At 33.2% G+C, this 20,507-nt stretch overlaps 3 protein-coding genes across 5 annotated transcripts; 1 reads left to right on the forward strand and 2 right to left on the reverse strand.

Moving 5' to 3' along the window:
* Nucleotides 1–3,220: 3,220 nt before the first annotated feature.
* LOC148197265 (receptor-like protein EIX2) lies at nucleotides 3,221–7,603 on the forward strand. The gene is made up of 2 exons (XM_088092277.1): nucleotides 3,221–6,725; nucleotides 7,340–7,603. The coding sequence occupies exon 1, from the start codon at nucleotides 4,330–4,332 to the stop codon at nucleotides 6,679–6,681; it is 2,352 nt and encodes a 783-aa protein (XP_087948403.1). The 5' UTR covers nucleotides 3,221–4,329; the 3' UTR covers nucleotides 6,682–6,725; nucleotides 7,340–7,603.
* Nucleotides 7,604–11,303: 3,700 nt separating this feature from the next.
* Nucleotides 11,304–14,609, reverse strand: LOC148197266 (uncharacterized). 3 transcript variants are annotated; one of them, XM_088093280.1, is made up of 7 exons: nucleotides 14,218–14,609; nucleotides 13,701–14,013; nucleotides 13,171–13,333; nucleotides 12,818–12,880; nucleotides 12,648–12,719; nucleotides 12,498–12,550; nucleotides 11,304–11,497 (listed from the first exon to the last, which is right to left on the reverse strand). In XM_088093280.1, the coding sequence occupies exons 1-3, from the start codon at nucleotides 14,238–14,240 to the stop codon at nucleotides 13,325–13,327; spliced, it is 345 nt and encodes a 114-aa protein (XP_087949406.1). In that variant the 5' UTR covers nucleotides 14,241–14,609; the 3' UTR covers nucleotides 11,304–11,497; nucleotides 12,498–12,550; nucleotides 12,648–12,719; nucleotides 12,818–12,880; nucleotides 13,171–13,324. The 3 variants fall into 3 exon arrangements, with proteins under 3 accessions (XP_087949406.1, XP_087949405.1, XP_087949404.1); XM_088093279.1 differs by having other exon boundaries at nucleotides 12,498–12,554; XM_088093278.1 differs by lacking the exon at nucleotides 12,498–12,550.
* Nucleotides 14,610–18,083: 3,474 nt separating this feature from the next.
* LOC148197267 (uncharacterized) lies at nucleotides 18,084–19,844 on the reverse strand. The gene has a single exon (XM_088093652.1). It carries the CDS (start codon nucleotides 19,842–19,844, stop codon nucleotides 18,084–18,086), a length of 1,761 nt encoding a protein of 586 aa, XP_087949778.1.
* Between the last annotated feature and the right edge of the window lie 663 nt (nucleotides 19,845–20,507).

Genomic DNA, 20,507 nt, shown 5'->3' on the forward strand with positions numbered 1-20,507 from the left:
ATAAAATATTGAATATTTTATTTAACGGATATGTGAGTAAAAATATCATGCACAAGAACTCCTAAAGACTCTTAAAGTCTACTGCTCAATCTAGGAAAATTTTCCAAAGACCTAGGAAAAAGTTCCAAAGACTCTTAAAGTCTACTGCTCAATCTAGGAAAATTTTCCAAAGAGAACTCCTAGCGTCTACTACTCAACATAGGAAAAGCTTCCAAAGAGAACTCCTAAAGTTCGTCGCTCGGTTTAGAGAGGAATGACAACTTAAAGCGCATCGAAAATAGACTCCCTAAAGACAACGTGAGCGACCTCTCTTAAGTTCATAATAATCCATGCGCACCTGTTTGTATAAAGAGCTTGCTTGGGCTTGGGGGACTTACGTACTATATGAATATACCGATCGGAGTTAACGGTCATTTATGGGTAGTTAACAAGTATATTAGCAGATATTAATGGGTCAGATTGCCTTATGCTTTACAAATATACGGTATTAATAATTAAATATTGGGTTTGATTGCCTAAAAATATACTGCGTTAATGGTTAATCAATGTGCTTGGCTGTCACAAGCCCTATAAATATACAATTGATGTTCAGGTAAATTAACATTGATTTATCCTAATAAAATAAAGACCTCTTTGAAAAAGATATCTTTCTTGAGCATTAGAGTGTGAGTAAAAATATCGTGCACAAGAAGGATTAATCCCTTACTGCTTGGTCACTTGGACTACCAACATTCAACCTTGTCAAGTTTTAATGGCTTCTCATTATAAAAATAAAATATTAAATATTTTATTTAACGCATATTTTTGTGAGTAAAAATATCCTGCACAGGAAGGTTCAATCCCTTACCGCTTGGTCAGTTGGACCACCAACGTGCAACCCTGTCAGGTTCTAATGACTTATCATTATAAACATAAAATATTGAATATTGTATTTAACGTATATTTTTGTGAGTAAGAGTATCCTGTATAGGTAGGTTCAATCCGTTATTGCTTGGTTAGTTGGACCAACAAGTTTCAACCTTGTCATATTCTAATGGCTTCTCATTACAAAAATAAATATTGAATATTTTTTTAACACATATTTTTGTGAGTGAAAATATTTTGCACAGGAAAAAAGTCCAAAGAGAACTCCTAGCTTCTACTGCGAAACCTATGAAAAAGTTCCAAAGAGAACTCCTAGCGTTTACCGCTTAACCTAGGAAAAAGTTCCAAAAAGAACTCCTAGTGCAACATCTACCACTCAACCTAGGAAAAAGTCCAAAGAGAACTCCTAACGTCTATTGCTCAATTAGGAAAAAGTTCCAAAGGGAACTCCTAGTGTCTACTACTCAACCAGGGGAAAAGTTCCAAAGAGAACTCCTAGCCTCTACTGCTCAATCTAGGAAAAAGTTCTAAATAGAACTCTTAGTGTCCACTGCCCAACCTAGGAAAAAGTTTCAAAGAGAACTCCTAGCGTCCACTGCTCAACCTAGGAAAAAGTTCCAAAGAGAACTCCTAACGTCCACTACTCAACCTAGGAAAAAGTTCCAAAGCGAACTCCTAACGTCTGCTGCTCAATCTTGGAAAAAGTTCCAAAGAGAACTCCTAGCGTATACTACTCAACCTAGGAAAAAGTTTCAAAGAGAACTCCTAGAGTCTGCCGCTTGGTGCACAGAGGAATGAAAACTTAAAGCACATCGAAACTAGACTCCCTAAATACAACGTAAGCGACCTCTCTAAACTCATAATTAATAATCCATGCGCACCTCTTTCAATAAAGAGCTTGCTTGGGCTTGGGGAACTTATGTACTATATGAAATATACCGATCGGAGTTAATGGTCATTTATGGGCAGTTAGTGGTATACCGATCGATTGCGTTAATGGTTAATCGATGTGCTTGGCTGCCACAAGCCCTATAAATATACTATTGATGTTTAGGTAAATTAAACCCTATCTATCCTAATAAAATAAAGACCTCTTTGAAAAAAATATTTGACTTGAGTGTCAGAGTGTGTTCTGTAGGTCAACAACCCATCGAACTGGATTCCATTCTCGGACCAATTCAACCGAAACAATAATGAAAACAATTTTACAAAAAAATAATTTTTAATTTGTAAAATTGTTTTTAACTTATTTAATATAATAATTAATTATTTTTTGTTTTTAAATTAAATTTTTATTTAATGATTTTCTTCTTGTGTTCACACATTAGAATTATAATTCCACACAACTCATACTTTGAAATAATATGCACTATGTGAACCAAGTGTAGTTTTCATTAAACTCCATAGTTTATACCTTCCAAAGTTAGAAAAATGAGAAAAGAACGACATCCATGTCCACATCAATGGTCCTTTTTGTTTTATATATTTGTTGCTGCGTATCAACATAATATTATGTATAGATGTATGAATATATATATATATATATATATATATATATATATATATATATATTAGACAGAACTATTTTATATAATGAAATGTTCGGAACATACTAAATGTGTTATGTATTTATTCTTATAGGATAAATTAAATTCAACATTTAGAAATTCATTGAGATTGGTCTTATATATTATATAATTTTAATATTTTATCTTTAAGTTGTTTTCTAAGTAAAATATATTTATTCATTTCTGATAATAAAATACTAAATTATATATTATTAGTATTTTTATATTATAATTTAGAGAAGAACCTGGATCACATTCTTTTTATTAAACATTCTTAATATTTTACGCTTCTTCGTTATGCACATAACTTCACACTAGGCAAAGAAATTATTTTTCAAAATTTCAAACTATATTCTTTTTATTATCTTTTTCTTTATTTGGTCTGTTTAATTACCATCTCTCTCAATCTACCTTCTTTAATTTATAATCTTATATTTGAAAAAAAAATGACAACTATTTGAATTAAATCTATATGACTATTTTAGATTGCTTGCTGTAAATCAATACTGATGAAGAATATTTTTCAATTGCAAATTTTTGGTACATAAAAATAAACAGTAATTTTATTAATGCGTATATATAGTTTTAATTTAAAATAAACAAACTATGTAAAGTATTATAAAGTAAGTTGGAAGGAGTCTACATTGTATGCTAAAAAAACAATTAGTTTTCAAATACGTGACTTATATTTCTTTATTATTATTTTTAGTTTTATGAAATCAACTTTTGAGAATATAAATGAAGCCAGGGAGAATTCTAAAATAAACATATAAGGAGAAAGAGAAGAACTGAATCATACTTTCTTTCTTGCAATATAATACCTCTGTTTACGTTCCTCTCTCTTATATTATTTAAAATAAACAAAACTATCATGATTTCTTATTTTCCCAAATCATTTTATGTCCTTCTGCTGCTTTCTTTGCTTGCCTCAGGAATTAGTGTGAAAATGAAGAACTCAAGTGAAAGTGGTGAAGCAAAGTGCATAGAGAGGGAGAGGCAAGCACTCCTTAGCTTCAAACAAGGCGTCATAGATGACTTTGGCATACTCTCCACTTGGACCAACCATCAGAATAATACAGATTGCTGCAAATGGAAACGCATTCAATGCAATAGTCATACTGGTCATGTGTAACTACTTGATCTCCATGGAAACTACCCATATACACCATATTTGAGAGGTGCAATCAATGTCACTTCATTGATTCACTTGCCATACATTCAACATCTTGATCTCAGCCGTAATTATTTTACACTGAGTTACATCCCAGAGTTCACGGACTCATTCACCAACTTAAGATATCTCGATCTCTCCAGTTCTTTATTCTCGGGGAGGATTCCTTCTACACTTGGAAATCTCTTACAACTACGTTATTTAGATCTTGGGGGAAATATTCTTTGGGGAAAAATTCCCATTGAGATAGGGAATCTGAAACACTTACAGTATCTCGATCTTGGACTATTCTATCTTTCCGGAAAAATCCCATCTCAAATTGGGAATCTTAGAAAGCTACAATATCTCAGTATAGGAAGTAATAATCCTGTGTATATAAGGAAAGAGCCAAAGTATATTTCAAAACCTCTTTCTGGAGTAATCCCTTTTCGCATAGGGCATCTTCCATTATTGCATACTCTCCGACTAGTTGGCAATTTTAATATACAAGCTAAAGATGCAAAATGGCTGTCTACTCTCCATTCCTTAACCATTCTTAGGCTGAGTTCATTGCACAGTCTTAAATCCTCTCACCAGTGGCTGCAAACTATCAGTAAAATCATTCCAAACTTAACAGAGTTGAGGCTAGTTGATTGTAATCTTCTGGAAAGTGATATTCAATCTTTGTTCCCTTCTCACTCTTCAAATAATTCCACCTCTCTTACCATACTAGATCTGACTTCTAATATGTTGTCATCATCAATACTTCAATTCTTGTTTAACTTTAGCCTTCATCTTCAAGAGCTTTATCTTTCTCATAATAATATAACTTTGTCACCTTCTCTGTGTTCAAATTTTCCATCTCTTAAGGTCCTCGATCTCTCTTACAATAATCTTGCATCATCAATGTTTCGACCTAATTTTAATATCAGCTCCAAACTAGAAGAGCTTTATCTTGAAAATTGCAGTCTTATGGATGGAAATTTCCTTCTTTCATCTACTTCTACAATGAATTCTTTGTCCTCACTTATGTCACTTGATCTCTCCAATAACTTGCTAAAATATTCTCCAATGTTTTACTGGCTTTTTAACTTCACCACCGATCTGGTTTCCATTGACCTTGATGGTAACTTGTTAGAAGGTCCAATTCCAGATGAATTTGGGAAAGCGATGAACTCTCTTGACTATCTTTCTCTCTCCGATAACAAACTCCAAGGCAAGGTTCCGTCTTTCTTTGGGAGGATGTGCAGATTACAAGTACTGGACCTCTCAAATAACAAGTTAAATGGTGAATTTCCGAGCTTCACAAAAAATTCTTCATGGTGCAGCAGACACATATTTCGGAGATTGAACTTATCTTATAATCAAATTACTGGTAGGATACCCGAGAGCATCAGACAGCTATCTCAGTTGGAAACTTTATCGTTGCGATGGAATTCTTTAGAGGGTGATGTCACTGAATCTCATCTTTCAAACTTTTCCAAATTATATCTCTTAGACTTGTCAAATAACTCATTGTCGGTAAAATTTGGCTCGAGCTGGGTTCCTCCTTTTCAATTAACGTTCTTGTTTCTTGCATCTTGCAAGGTAGGACCCAGTTTTCCTAGTTGGATCCAGACACAAAATTCCTTAATCCAACTAGATATATCTAATAATGGGTTGAATGATTTCGTACCAGAATGGTGTTGGAACAAGTTGCAAATGTTGTACACTGTGAATATGTCTCACAATAATCTCATTGGTTCAATCCCTAATATGCATTTGAAGCTTCTTTACAGGCCATCTATAATTTTAAATTCAAATAAATTTGAGGGAGAAGTTCCATTATTTTTACTAGAAGCTTCCGAGCTCTTACTCTCTGAAAATAAATTTTCAAATTTCTTATGTGGAAACATCACAGCATCAAACTTGGCCACTTTGGATTTATCATACAATCAAATAAAGGGGCAACTTCCAGATTGTTGGAAATCGGTAAACCAATTATTGTTTCTTGATATAAGTAGCAATGAATTGTCAGGGAAACTTCCTATGTCCATGGGAACCCTTGTTAAATTGGAAGCTTTGGTTTTACGAAACAATAGTCTAATGGGTGAATTGCCTTCCTCTTTGAAAAATTGCAATAATTTAATTATGCTGGATGTGAGTGAGAATATGTTGTCGGGTCCAATACCATCCTGGGTTGGAGAAAGTATGCAGCAATTGATAATCTTGATCATGCGAGGGAATCGCTTCTCTGGAAATCTTCCACTACATTTATGTTATTTGAAGCGTATTCAATTGTTGGATCTTTCCAAGAATAATTTATCAGAAGGAATTCCAACTTGCTTAAGCAATTTTACTGCATTGTCTCAAAACACCATAAACAAAATTGAAACTGAAAGTCGTGTTTATTGGTACAATAGCACTTACTCTGAAATTTATAATTTTTTCAGTGAGAGTTATTATTCGTTTCATATAACATGGATGTGGAAAGGTATGGAACACGGCTTCACACATCCGGAATTAACTCTTCAGAGCATTGATCTCTCGTGTAACAATTTAATTGGTGAAATTCCGAAGGAGATTACATACATGCTGGGGTTAGTTTCTTTGAATTTATCAAGAAACAATTTGAGGGGAGAAATTCCTTCCGATATTGGAAATTTAAGTTTACTTGAATCCCTTGACTTGTCAAGAAATAATTTCTATGGGAGAATTCCTTCTTCTCTTTCCCAAATTGATTTTCTCCAAATATTAGACTTGTCACACAATTCTCTTTCTGGAAGAATCCCATTGGGAAGACACATGGATACATTTGATGCCTCTAGTTTTGAAGGAAATGTTGATCTTTGTGGGAAACCACTTGAAGAAAGTTGTCCTGGAGATGAGACAGTGACAAAGTCTAAAGGAGAAGAAGTCGATGATGAAGATGATAATTCAGTTTTCAATGGAGCATTATACATGAGCTTGGGGATAGGATTCTTCACAGGCTTTTGGGGCTTATTAGGTCCATTACTACTTTGGAAACCATGGAGAATGACTTATCTGAGGTTCTTGAACAGACTAATAGACTATCTATTTGTAATGGTTGAAGTGAACTTAGCAAAGCGCCAAAGGTAGATCAAAGACTAACAGAGTGCAAAAGGTCGCTCAAAAACTGGCTGGTACATAACTCTAATAACTTCTTTCTTTGAATTTTATAGTCCTTATTTCTCCTTCAGATAAGTAAATCAGTAAGTAGGTTTTATATTGAAATCGATAATACCTTTCTAAAAAGAAATGTACAAGGATTGCCATGAATGTAAGTGTTAGAATTTGGTTCTTTCTTACAATATTGCACTAAACGTACTTTAATTAATTGTATGTCTCTCTAAGCTACATACTGATTTTCATCAACTTTATTAAACGTTGATTATACCCTACGCTTCTATTCATGGATTCACTATTGGTAGTTCCATTTTTTCTAGAAATAATTGTTTTGTTGGTGTAAAGGAATTATTGATAGTGTGCTCTGTTATGATAAGTTTTCATATTTTTCAAATGAATTCTGCTTAGGCCCTTTTAAAAATGCTTACATGTTATACACTTTTTTGTGTACTCTATTGAGTTTAAAGAATTTAGTTTTCAACTAAAATTTGATCTCCAAATTGTTTTCCATCATTACTGATATTGTTTGTCATCATTTAGTTTATAGCAATTCGCTTCATTTAGTTTATCATTAATATTTGGTTTCCAATTTTTTTTCCTTCATTACTAATTTTTGTCATATAAATTTTAGCACCAAATTTGCAGTTTATAATGATTTGCTTCAAGAGTTCATTATGAGATGAAAGCATTACATATTGTTGGCAGTGTGAGATCTGGAGGTTGAAGTTTCATGCAGCAATGATCTGATAGTGTGTGGCTGTATAATCTATAATGTAAATCTAATTTTAAGCCAAGAATTCGAGATATCCCAATTTGTATATGTAAGAATATGAGATATCTCAAAAATTTGTAATTCAGAATCCATTGAATCTCTTCTTTTAATTACTCTTTCATATATTCATATCCCAATGGCTGTGACATTACATCTAACTTCTTATCATGTGAAAGTATATTAATATTGTTGATGTTATTTTACATTCAAAAATTTTTTTAAAATAAAAAATTCGATAATTGTCGTTCAATTACGGTTATCAGATTCCAAATTTTATTATTGATAACATGCTATTTATGTTATCATTAATAAATTCTTTAAGCTTGGTCATCCAAGAATCTAACAACAATTAATAAATTCCTTAATTGATACCATTTGATTATTGCATAAAGATAAAGCATTCGAAATCTAAAGTCAAGATCATAGATTCCTCTAAACTTTGAAGCAATAAGCATTAAGTAAAAAAAGAGTTGGAAAGAACATATACCTAAAGATGTATGAATCAAGAAATTGTTTATATACTCAAAGCAAGTAACCTACATTTGATTGCTTCCGCTCATTGCTTCAACGATCCGCTCAGAGCGCCTAGAGCTACTTTTTGGGATGCTCTCTCTCCTCAATTTCCTCAGTTCCTAAGCTTAGCACATCTTTCCTGCAATGGTCAAATTTTATTTAGCGGATTGTTAAGTTTGAAATAATGTTCAAGTTTTTCTAGCACATTTACATTTGTTTGGGTTATTTTTAGTGTTTAATTCATAATTACTTTTTCAGTCTTATTCTCTAAGTGATTATTTTTAAATTTAATTTTTTTTAAATTTCTACAAAATAAATAAAAACTATTTACAATAAATTTTTAAAAATTTTTTATATTTAATTTTATAATCATAATAATAATTTTATTAATTTTTAATTAAACTTGCCATATTTGTGTTAGAAGTGGACTTTAAAAGTAACTCAACTCCACAAAATCAACCATGACTCTGATACATATTAGAAGTGGACTTTAAACCTAACTCAACCCCCACAAAACTCGCTTATAGGATGAGGTTTGCACCTACTTATAAACTATGAATTGACCTTACACTAGTAAAAAAAGGGGATTGGAAAGCGCTATATACGCTTCGGTTTAAGCAAACCCGAAGCGTATAAAAGCGTGGTGGCAGAATCGTAAATAAAGCTAACATATATGCCTCGGTTATGTAAGACCCGAGGCAGAATAGTGATATTGCACCGGTTAATCTAAGACCGAGGCCTATATCACTGCTACACCTACTACGTGCCTGTAACTTTACCTGCTACGCCAGACTTAAAGGCATCAGTTCATCAGGAACCGAAATCGTTGATGTTGTCCAGCACTTTATACCTCGGGCTAGCCTTTTAACCAGTGCCAAAGCAAAAGCTTTTACTGCCGCTGCCACTCTGCACTTAACCTATTTGCGTCAAAAAGCTTCTCCTTCCTCCTGCTCTCCATTCTTCCTCTGTGTCGCGGGTTCCTCCACCACTTTCACGGCTCGCTGCGCCACCCTTGTGCTGCCAATGCTCACCTCCGTTACTGCTGCCTCGGTCACTATTGCCTCCGACACTACTGCCTCTGTCGGAAATAGGGTTTCATCCACCGCTCCAGATCTCGAAGCCCTAAATCAAAAAATCCCAATTGGTCGTTGTTCAACCTCGCGAGTTCGTCTCCTCCGCCTCGGCCACCATCGCACGTTTCTCCCCCAACGACGAGTGGGTCGCCTCCGCCTCGGCCACCATCGTGGGTTTCTTCCCTAGCGGCGAGTGGGTCGCCTCCGCCTCAGCCACCATCGTGCGTTTCTCCCCCAACGGTGAGTGGGTCGCCTCCGCCTCGGCCACCATCGTGCGTTTCTCCCCTAACGGCGAGTGGGTTGCCTCTACCTCGGCCACCATCGCGCGTTTCTCCCCAACGACGAGTGGGTCGCCTCTGCCTCGGCTACCATCGCGCGTTTCTCCCCCAACAGCGTGGGTCGCCTCCACCTCGGCCACCATCGCGCGTTTCTCCCCAACGGGGAGTGGGTCGCCGCTGCCGATGCCTCCGGTACCGTCAGGATCTGGGGCACGCGAAGCGACTTCGTTTTGAAGGAGTTCAGAGTCCTCTCCGCGAAACGACCTTCAGTCCCGACGGCCTCCGAAGCTTCTCTTTTGTTGATGATGTCTTTTGTTGATGATGTCTTTTGTTGATGTTGTATACTGTGCAATGAAGGTGCGATGAAGCTTATGTGTGTGTTGTGTATTGCTTTGTTGTGTATGTAGGAATTTCTGATATGTTGTTGTTCTTGCTGTTAACCCCCAAATGGCTAAGGATGGCTGAGGATGGCTGAAAAATTAAAAAAAAAGTACGTTACTGCCTCGGTTACCTAAAAACCGAGACATAATCCTATTCTTTTTGACTCGGTCTGTAACCGAGGCATAAAACCTACCATTTTTTACCTCGTCTGTATATGCTTCGGTTGTAAAACCGGTGCCTATAAGCAAAAGTAACCGGTGTCATTTCCTCTTACTGCACTAATGTTTTCTCTAGTCGATGAGACTTCCAACCATATGAAATATTTTTTTGGGAAAATAAATAACAAAGCAAGACATAAAAAATTTTGTTGATTAGATTATCTTCATTGAAGATAGAAAGGTGGATTTAAACGAGGAAGTGAAGACAATATTGACATACTATAAGACTTTTAGTTAAAAACAGTAAATCAATTTTACCGATTGTGTTTGTTTATCCATTCATATTATATAACGACTATATTCTTATTAGATAACGACCATATACTTGTATATGTATATTTATCTTACCTGTCTTTCTATTGTTTTATTATTAAAGAATTAATTTACAAAATAATAAAAAGATCCTGTAAAAAAAATCTAATGTTAGCAAATACTTAACATAAAAAGACATATCCTTGTTTTTTCAATATCAAATATTTAGAAAAAAATTATATTTCAAATTAAAGTATAAAAAAAAATTTGTGGGAACAATGTTTATTAAATTTGTAAATATTAATAAAATAAAGTTGATAAAATTTAAAATATTTTAAAAAATTAGAAAAGGAAAACAAATATCCAAATCTAGAAATATTTTAATTGTCTTGTTACTCCAATTCTTTAAATTTAAATGAAATATTTTTTATAAAATAATGAAAACTATAATATACGGTTTGAATTAAGTCACAAAAAGATTAAACTAATAATAATTAAAATTTAGTATAAATCTTTCATATTTGGAACTTCAATATATGTTAAGATAGTAACAAAATAAGATTCATAACATTAATATTAAATTATTATATTAGTAAATAATTTTTTTATACAATTAGTGATAGAATTATACTTATATAATGTGTTAAAAAATAATTATACAAAAAATGTCAAAAATATATATATTATATGATGAAAATAGACAACAAATTATTAGTTTGTGTATGTTACATTATCTAATAAATTATTAGTATTTTAATAATTTAAATGAAAACAAAGATAAAAGTGAGAATGGTATCGAGTATTAACTATATCTATATCTAGTCAATAAAGAATTTTTTCTACAAACACTACAAAAATAAAAGATTTTACCAGGGTTTTTTCTTGCATTACCGGCGGTTTTAACCCCTGGTAAATTCATTTCCCGCCGTAATTTGTGGGGGTTTTGACAAAAACCGCCGGTAATTGCTGAGGTTGTAATAAACCGTCGGGATTTACGTGGGTTATCAAAAAACCGCCGATAATGAAAATAGTTTAATTTTTTTATTTTTCAAATGACTTGATTAATATGATTAATATAAAATATGTTTAATATTAAACCAGAATAATATAAAACCAAAAATAATTATTATTATATGAAATAAATTGTAAAATTAGAAATACAATTAACTTGTAAACTTAAGAAATAACAAATGTTTGTCCTAAAAATTAAAAATAAACTTCTACATAACAAATTAAAAAGTGTTCTCCAATAACAATTATCACTCTTGTTCTTCATTCTCTTCATGCTTCTTTATCATATACCTACAAACAAACAAATCTATGAGTGAACTAAGCATAGAATAATAAGCAAACAATAATATATATAACAAATGCCCAGAATTAAAGTTTAGTGAAGATTGATCACCAAAAATTAACATCAATAACCAAAACAGATTATTATATAGACACAAGCAGAATTTCTATATGATTTTTACCTTGAGTGTCTGGGCCAGGTTTAGTTTCTATTAACAAAACAACTATCAACAAACAAGACACTTCAGCCCATAAACATAGTGCATTCATACACTAATCAGATTTCAACCCCTTATCCAAGTCATATATAAATACCATTATTTTTACACATCATCAAACATTTATAAACAATCTCAACCATATATAATCATCACACATTAACCTTATATACTCATCATGCATATTCAGTTATATTCCCCAAACAATCTTAAACCCAAGCTAACCACCAAGAATTATTTCCTGTTAATAAACTCTAATAATCACTATTACATAAAAAAGTGAATCCCTTTACCAACTAGTTCATAAATAAATTATAACTCATCTTTTCAAATTCATTCTAACACATAACTTGATAATATAATACTATACTAATAAAAAACACACTAATATTATTATGACTTTTAGTGTCATAACTTAATAAAAAATTATACTATGGTGTTTTTAATGATTGAAAATGGTATAAAAGTTTATAAAATCTAAACTTTTTTATTTTTCTAATATATACGTGTGTTTTTGTGTAAGAATGAGAATGTGTATTGGAAAATTTGAATTGGATTCCAAAAATATTTTTTGTCCTGTCCAAATGTTCCTATAAATTTTTTCTTAGCCCATTTGAGCCATGAATAAAATACGTTTGAGGCATGAAGGAGATTGACGAGGGAAAAAGGCATAGTATATTTTGTTTTCATTTATATTACTGCTAAAAAAATCAATTAAGGATTTTTATAGAATAAGTTAACAATTTCAAAACTAAAAGGATAAGACATTTGTAGAAGTTGAACTACAACACCTTGACAAACCGGCATCCTCAAATTCCCAAACTTTTACAGTTCCATCCCTACCCTGGCTACACATATACAGAGTAATGAATATTGATAAAGCAAGAATATACTTGGATATTAAAACAGAACTGGAGGAGATCAAGTAGAAAAGGATGCACCTGGCAAATTTATTGGTTCCGAGGGAAGAAGCACAAGCAACAACAACAATACCATGTGCAACACTATGTAACCTGCAGTATAAAATTAATTTGTACAATGGATCATATTTCTGAAAATCAACGATATTCTTCACAAATATGAATGCCAAAAAAATTATAGAACTAAGCACCATGCAGATGACACAGTTCGATGTTGAAGGGTATCTCAAATTCAGACTTCACCATCAGCAGAACTGCAAGCAAGAAGAGGATGATGCAACTAATTATTAAGTGAAACTAATTGTATACGCAACCAACTAAATCAGGGAGTTCTTGTGTCACACCGATGGGTATGGCATCCAAGGCAACTCATCATTTATTGAACACAGATTTTACTTTTAGTGTTAAAAACTATTATAAAAGTAACTAGCAGCCAAAGAAATGCTTGATAGATATTGGATTCCAATGTCCCATACCCAGGGAAAAAATGTGTACCAGAGTAATGCCCATAAAACAAAAAACGACAAACAATTGCAATGAATACCCGGAGAATAATATCGACTTAAAGGGATGAAAAGAAATGTCTGTGACCGAAGCTCGATGACCTCTTAGCACTGTCAGGAGGTGGTCTTCTACTCATTCTTTGTTCTTCTTTATGATCCACTTGAACTGAACTGACAGTAGGCTATCCAGGTCACCTATATTGACTTGTCAAGTAAAAAAATTGAATTTCCTTAGCTGTCATCGAACAGGTTTTACGATGTTCTAATTTGAGATTTCTATCCTGTAAATCACTGAATCATAACCAATGTTTTAAACTCGGCACTTTCACACAAATTCAAAACATTTCACTTTCAAAGTTTTGTTTCTCAAGTTACTAGTAGCCAGCACATTCACAAGAGCAAAATACACATTATGAACGAAAGCTGGATTGATTTTTTCTCCATTGTCACAGCAGAAATCGCAAGGATGTCAAACCAGAGAATAATTTTTAATATAGAGAGTTTAGAGTTGCCACTATTCTAGAAACCTATAAAAAATTGTAAATATAAAACATGATGCAGTAGTACTTACATATTTCTTGTGTCCATAGCCCTCATCATCATCATCATCATCACGCTTCTCATAGCAAGGCTTTCGGTAGCCCTCCTCCTGAGGTGGATGCCCATAACCATTCTCAACACCTCCTTGGCTCCCATAGCTAGGTTTCTCATCATACTCACTCCTCCCTCCATAACCATACCCATTGTCCTGTTGCTGTTCTTCCCCATACCCACTACTCTTCCTTCGACCATACCCAGACCCATATTCACTCCCCTCCGTTTTTTCACTATACCCGAGTCCATATTCAGAACTTTGATAACAACACCTTGACTGCAATATGTACCTAAGGAATATCAAAGAAATGTATAGAGACCTCAGTTACAAGGATTAGAAGAGTATTCTATTTTCAATTCCCCAAACATACAATTATACTGGAATGAACATTAAAATAGGGGAAAAGCATATCGTACCACATACAAGCAATCAATCCCACTAAAATAGGGGAAAACCCCATTCAAATCCCTAAAAATAGAACTCGAATTCAAACCTTAAATAAATCGTGAATTCCATCCAAGTCTCTGTTGTCGCTAAAAAGAGAACGAGATCCTCGCGTCGTGAAAACGCCGCACCTGAGTCACCGGAAACTCGCCGTGAAGACACTGAAACACCATTGTCGCGAAAAAAGTTCCCCTACCACCACACCCACGGACAGAGGCCATCGCACCGCGGATTAGGTATGACTCTATCAACTTCTTCCGCAACGGGCTTCCTTGTTTCTCTTCTCGACAGATTTCTTTGCAAGTTTAATTGCCAAAGTGGAATCAAGCCCAAGAGCTCCGCACCTTGTTTGAAGATGAAGAAACAACTCCACACCTGGTTTGAAGACGAAGAAACGGCACGGGGAACAGATAGATTTTGGAGAAAATAAGACCAAGAGGCAGAAGCGGGAATGAAGGAGTGGAAAGGACACTAGGGTTAGGGAAAAATTATTCTAAAATAATAAATAACTAAATATTAGGGACGGTTTTGTTATAAATCGCCGGAAATTAGTTGAGGTTTTAAAAACCGCAGGAAAACAACCTCGCCTAAAATTAATTACTTTTGTAGTGAAAACAGAGATAGTTTAGATAATATTTATAAAGGAAATTTATTTGTCATTGCTAACCATTACGTCTCAAACTCCACGTATGCAAATGATATCTTTTTACTTTGAAGGTAGCATAACAATTAAGAGATCTATAGAATGACACAACCTTTTTCCCCCTAAGAACACGCATATTTCTTTAAACTGCCAAAAGTTTTTTCATAAACTCAACCGATAAATTCGATGTCCACACTTATATATTGAGATCACTACAAATATTCCTTAATTAATTAAGGAAGATGAAATATAAAACTTCCACATTAAGAGAAAAGATGAAAAAAAAGATAACTGATTGTGAGAGAATAAGAAACTTATAAAAAATTATGATAGACTATCAATCTTTTGTCCTCTCAAACGTGTGACCTGATTGTTAAGAAATGTATACAAGTATAACCTCAAAACTAGAGAGAATATTGAGAGTTTATAATTTTACTAAGATGAAGTGTTGTAAGTAATTAAATGTTTTAAGCCTATTTATAATTCTTTTTAGAAATACATTTTATTCTCTGTTTAATTTAAATGTTTTTTTCTATAAAATAAGTCTTTCATCTTCTATTCATGTTATTTTACATTTAATACATATCTCTACATCATGCAAAAAATTTAAAACATCATAACCAATCAATGAAAAGAAGGCACGAACGCTTTGATGCGCAAAAGGGACTCATTGATAGGATGTTTGCCTTTCTTCAATGAAACCAATGATGTGAGCTGAGAAGGACGCCGATAAGGAGGAATTGAAGCCAGGAAAGGAGAAGTTGATCCTGAGTTTTCATGGTGCTATATTCAGGATTTTCAATCCCTAAATCACGATTCCAAATAGAAAGAAATTTGGATGAATATGAGGGTTAACCAGAAAACGTTGTAGGTAATGGGCTTTGATCATATGTTCTACTTATAGTTGCTGGACAAAAAAACTAGTATCAGTGACTTTTTTTCGAAATGGAATACGAAACTGTCATCATCTTTGCATGAGATTTTTGTCTCGGTTCTAAAAATAACCGAGACCATATATATTGTTTTGGTTCCAAAACAATCGAGACCTGTTGTGAAAATTTCAAAAATATCAACACGTCATTTTATGTTTTAGTTTCTGGTGAATGGAGACCTAAGGGATGGGGGTAATATATCTTTTTTTACTAGTGTCTACTATTCTAAGTAGAGAAAAAAAAAAGTGACTGAAAAATGAAAATATTATTCACCTTAACATTATAACCCTTTAATACATGGTCTTATATAACAATATTTATGAATACTAAAAACCAAAAATGAAAACATAATACTGCTAACAACCAAAACAGAAAACAAAGAAGACAAATAAAATCATCAGATTCTAACATTAATTTCTATGCGTCCTAACACTCATAAATTTTGTATACCTTACAAACCATGACGGTGAAGAACCTCTACACGTAGTTATGGAAAAAAAAAATATTTCAATCTTCGTGTAAGAAAATTGTGTCTAACTCAATTTTATTATAAATGGTTTGACTTTTGTAGTGTAGAGATAAAATGACCGATGATTATTCGTTTCTTAACCTTAATTTGTTTTTATATCTTTATCTTTTGTGTAATCCCTCAATTCAAGTATAAAATGATTCAATTGAAATCTATTACTCAAATTGTTATAAATATAGTATAACGTGATTGTTTATATTTTATTTACTACTTAGTAAAATTTAAATTTAATTTAATTTTACAAAACTTTGTTTGTAACTTTTGAATTTAAGACCTAATTCCATCACTACAAATATATTTTACCACAAGTCAAATTCCTAATAAAAGAAATTAATCATAAAAAAAAGTTAAAAATTTCAAGCATATTTGAAGTCAAAAGATACATCATTATCAAATGAAGAAACGAGTTTCATTTGAAGAACAACCTTTTGCACCACATTATGAAAAAACATTTAAACCACAATTGACAGAAGTTCTAGTAAAGAGTCCCTTGCTTCAAATTTGAAAAAGGAAGAAAAATGTCAACAACTGGCCACCTGCAAAATTTAAATAAAATTGATTCATATAAATTAATAATAAAATACACGAGAGTAATTTATCATGTTTGTTTTAATAAATGATCAATTTGTTATTGCTACATAAATTTAAATTTTATTCTTAAGAGTTAAATATATTTTTAGTTTCTAAATTTTAATACAAAATTGAGATTTGTTTTTATCTGAAATTTAAATAAATTTTGTTTCTCAAATTTTAAAAGTGAATGAATATAGTCATTTTCACTCAATTAGTTAACTTTTTTGTACGTGTTTTCTATCTGACATTGAAACAAAAACATATCAAAAGATGTAAACAACTTAAATGCTGAAACATGTTTGTTACCTAAAAAAAAGTAATTTATTAAGTTAAAATAATTATATTCATTTTTTTTAAGTTTCAAACCAAAATATATCAAAGTTTCAAATAAAAACGAATTTCAATTTCAAATTATTTTGCATAATGTTCATTGCTATAAATGTTTACTGCTATCATCATGGTCAACGATTTAGTTGAGTAGTGTGCATTCAAGTTTGAAATATACATTTATTGATGAATCGAGGATGAATAGGTCAATATCTATCTAGTAAAGCATCCACTCATTCTTTCCTCCCAGATTACATTATAATTATGGCAATAACAATGAGATAGACTAACGCATGTTCACTAAAACATACCTGCTACCCAAGCTTTGAGCCATTGGCAGAAATTTTGCATATTCATCATAGCTGTATCTCAGTTGTCAATCTGTTCAAGAACCTTAGGTAACCAATTCTCCAAGGTTTCCAAATTAGAATTGGTCCTAATAAGCCCCAAAATCCTACAAAGAATCCTATACCCATGCTCATGTATAATGCTTCATAGAAATCAGAATCATCTGCATCCTTTTCTGTTGCTGCTTCTGGCTTTGCTGTTGAATAGTCTCCAGGACAACTTTTGTTGAGTTGTTCACCACAAAGATTGATATTTCCTTCAAAACTAGAGGCTTCAAAGGTCTGCAAATGTCTTCCCAATGGAATTCTTCCAGAAAGAGAGTTGTACGACAAGTACAATTTTCCTAAGAAATCAAGTTGAGAAATAGAAGAAGGAATTCTCCCATGCAAATGATTTCTTGACAAGTCAAGAGACTCAAGTGAACTTAAATTTCCAATCTCAGAAGGAATTTCTCCACTCAAATTATTTGATGATAAATTTAAAGAAACCATCCCAACCAAACACAACCTCTTTCGGTATTTCACCACTTAAATTATTACTTGAGAGATCAATACTCTTAAGATTCATTTGGGGATCTCTGAACACCTGTTCCACACCCACGTTATGTCAAGGCTGTAGCCAAAAGACATGAAGGGACCGTAGATTTCCCTATAAGTAATATTGTACCCATATATAAGGAGTTCAGTTTCAGTTCTGTTGATGCTCTTTTCAGACATGGCTGTAAAATTCCTTATACATGGAATCTTGCCTTGTAGTCTATTTCTGAGGTATAAGGTCTGCAATCTGCACATGTTCCCTAAGAAAGATGGAATCTTGCCTTGTAGTCTATTTCCGGAGCCATAGAAACGTTCAAGAGAGTTCAATACTTTTCCAAATCCATCTGGAATGGGACCTTCTAACAGGTTGTCATCAAGGTAAAGGGTTTGAAGATTCGTGGTACAATTCAGAAGCCAGTAAAACACAGTAGATGATTTCAATAGATTTGAGGAGAGATCAAGCATGACAAGAGAAGATGAAGAATTAATTGTGGAAGCAGAGGAAAGAAGAAAACTTTGATCGGTAAGACTGCAGTTATACAGACGAAGCTCCCGTAGATTGGAGCCAAAATTAAAATTGCCTTGAAATACTGATGATGTTAGATTATTAAAGGAGAGATCAAGTATATTAAGAGATGGAAAATTTAGAAAAAGAAAAGATGACAATCCAATGTCATTTTCCCTAAGATAAAAATCTTGTAGATGAAGGCTAAAATTGAATAACAGTTGAAATGTTGAGGAAGTTAGCACATTAGTAGACAAATCAAGGACAGTAAGAGAAGTTGAAAAGTTGGAATGAGAACGAAACAAAGATTGGATATTAGTATCTGAAAGAGAACAATCAAAAAGCCTCAACTCTACTAAGTTTGGAATGAGCTCACTGATAGCTTGTAGCCACTGGCGCGAGGAGTTGAGATTATGCAATGAGCTCAAGTGAAGACTTGTTAAAGAATGGAGATTAGATAACCACTGTGAATCCTCGGCTTCTATATAAAAATCACCACCTAGCCCAAGAGTTTGTAAGAGAGGAAGATTCCCATTCCGAAAAGGGATAGCTCCAGAAAGAGTGTTACTTGCAAGATTAAGATATTGTAGCCGCTTGAGATTCCTAAGTTGGAATGGGATTTCTCCTGATAAAGAATTCTCTCCAAGATCAAGATATTGCAGCCGGTTGAGATTCCCAAGTTGAAATGGGATTTCTCCTGATAGAAAATTCCCTCCAAGATCAAGATATTGTAACTGTCTAAGATTCCCAATCTGAAAAGGAACTGGTCCCTGAAGATTATTTGTTCGAAGGCCTAGATACCTTAGTAGTGAAAGATTTCCAAGTTGGACAGGAATCCTCCCACTAAATTCAGAAAATGAGAGGTTGAGATATTGTAAGTTGGTGAAAGAGCCAATGGCTTTTGGGATGTTATTAAACAGAAAATTATTATTGCTGAGGTCTAGATGTTGAATGTATTGCAAGTGAATCAATGAAGTGAGATTGGGTGCACCTCTCAAATATTGTGTATCCAGAGAACGAAGATCAAGTAGATGTACGTTACCAGTTTGATGGTTGCATTGAATGCCTTTCCAACTGCAGCAATCTGTATTATTTTGATGATGAGTCCATGTAGACAGTATGCCATAGTCATCTATGAGGCTTTGTTTGAAGTTGAGGAGTGTTTGTCTCTCATTCTCTCTGCAGTTGCTTTCATCACTTTTACGTGATTCCTTGAATCCAACTGAAAATCCAAAAGAATACAATAAAAGCAGATGAAATAGTGTTACAAAGTAAGGAGTCATCATAATTTTGCTGATAATTAGAACTGTCAAGTAAGCCCTTTTAATAAGATTTGGCCTAGTCCATGTGGGTTGGGGCCAAAAAAGCCCACAGGGCCAAAAACAATCATTCATTAAAAAAGTCCACAGGACTAAAAGCTCCTAAAACCCTATGGGTCAGGGCCAGTCCATGGGTTTTCCTTTTTACAAAATTTTATATACAGAAACATAAAATTATTGAAAGATACTGTGAAAGAATCTTCTAAAACAATCTCACCTATTTGAACCTATTTTAACATTAGATACTGTGAAAGAATTCATTGAAAAGTAACTTCCATTTTGAACCTCCTGGACACCATAATTGACAGGGAGAAGAATCACCAACCCAACAAAAGAACCCATTGAAAAAACCTTAATGCTGCAAACACAAAAATAATAGTAAATATAAACATAAGAATAAAATAGTAAAATTAAGCAAAATACAATAATGGCAGCGTTTTTATTACACTCCATCATCATGAATGTTAAACATTGGATAATGTACAAAACTACTTTAAGAAAATTAAGATAGTAATTTGTTATTCTATAAGATAAACCTTTGCCCAAAAGATAAAACCTGTTTTGACCAAAAGATAAAACTTTCACCTTTGCCTGATGTTTGTTCCACTCCATCACAGTTTTGCATGT

This window comes from Vigna umbellata, chromosome 6 (assembly GCF_029865625.1).
Source record: "Vigna umbellata cultivar VRB3 chromosome 6, Vumbellata_1.0, whole genome shotgun sequence".
Taxonomy (NCBI): domain Eukaryota; kingdom Viridiplantae; phylum Streptophyta; class Magnoliopsida; order Fabales; family Fabaceae; genus Vigna; species Vigna umbellata.

Coding starts and splice junctions, on each gene's coding strand:
- LOC148197265 (XM_088092277.1), top strand. CDS start 4,330: ATGTTGTCATCATCAATACTTCAATTCTTGTTTAACTTTAGCCTTCAT.
- LOC148197266 (XM_088093278.1), bottom strand. CDS start 14,240: ATGGAATTCACGATTTATTTAAG. Junction 14,014..14,217: donor GAATTCACGATTTATTTAAG/GTTTGAATTCGA, acceptor GATATTCCTTAG/GTACATATTGCAGTCAAGGT.
- LOC148197267 (XM_088093652.1), bottom strand. CDS start 19,844: ATGACTCCTTACTTTGTAACACTATTTCATCTGCTTTTATTGTATTCT.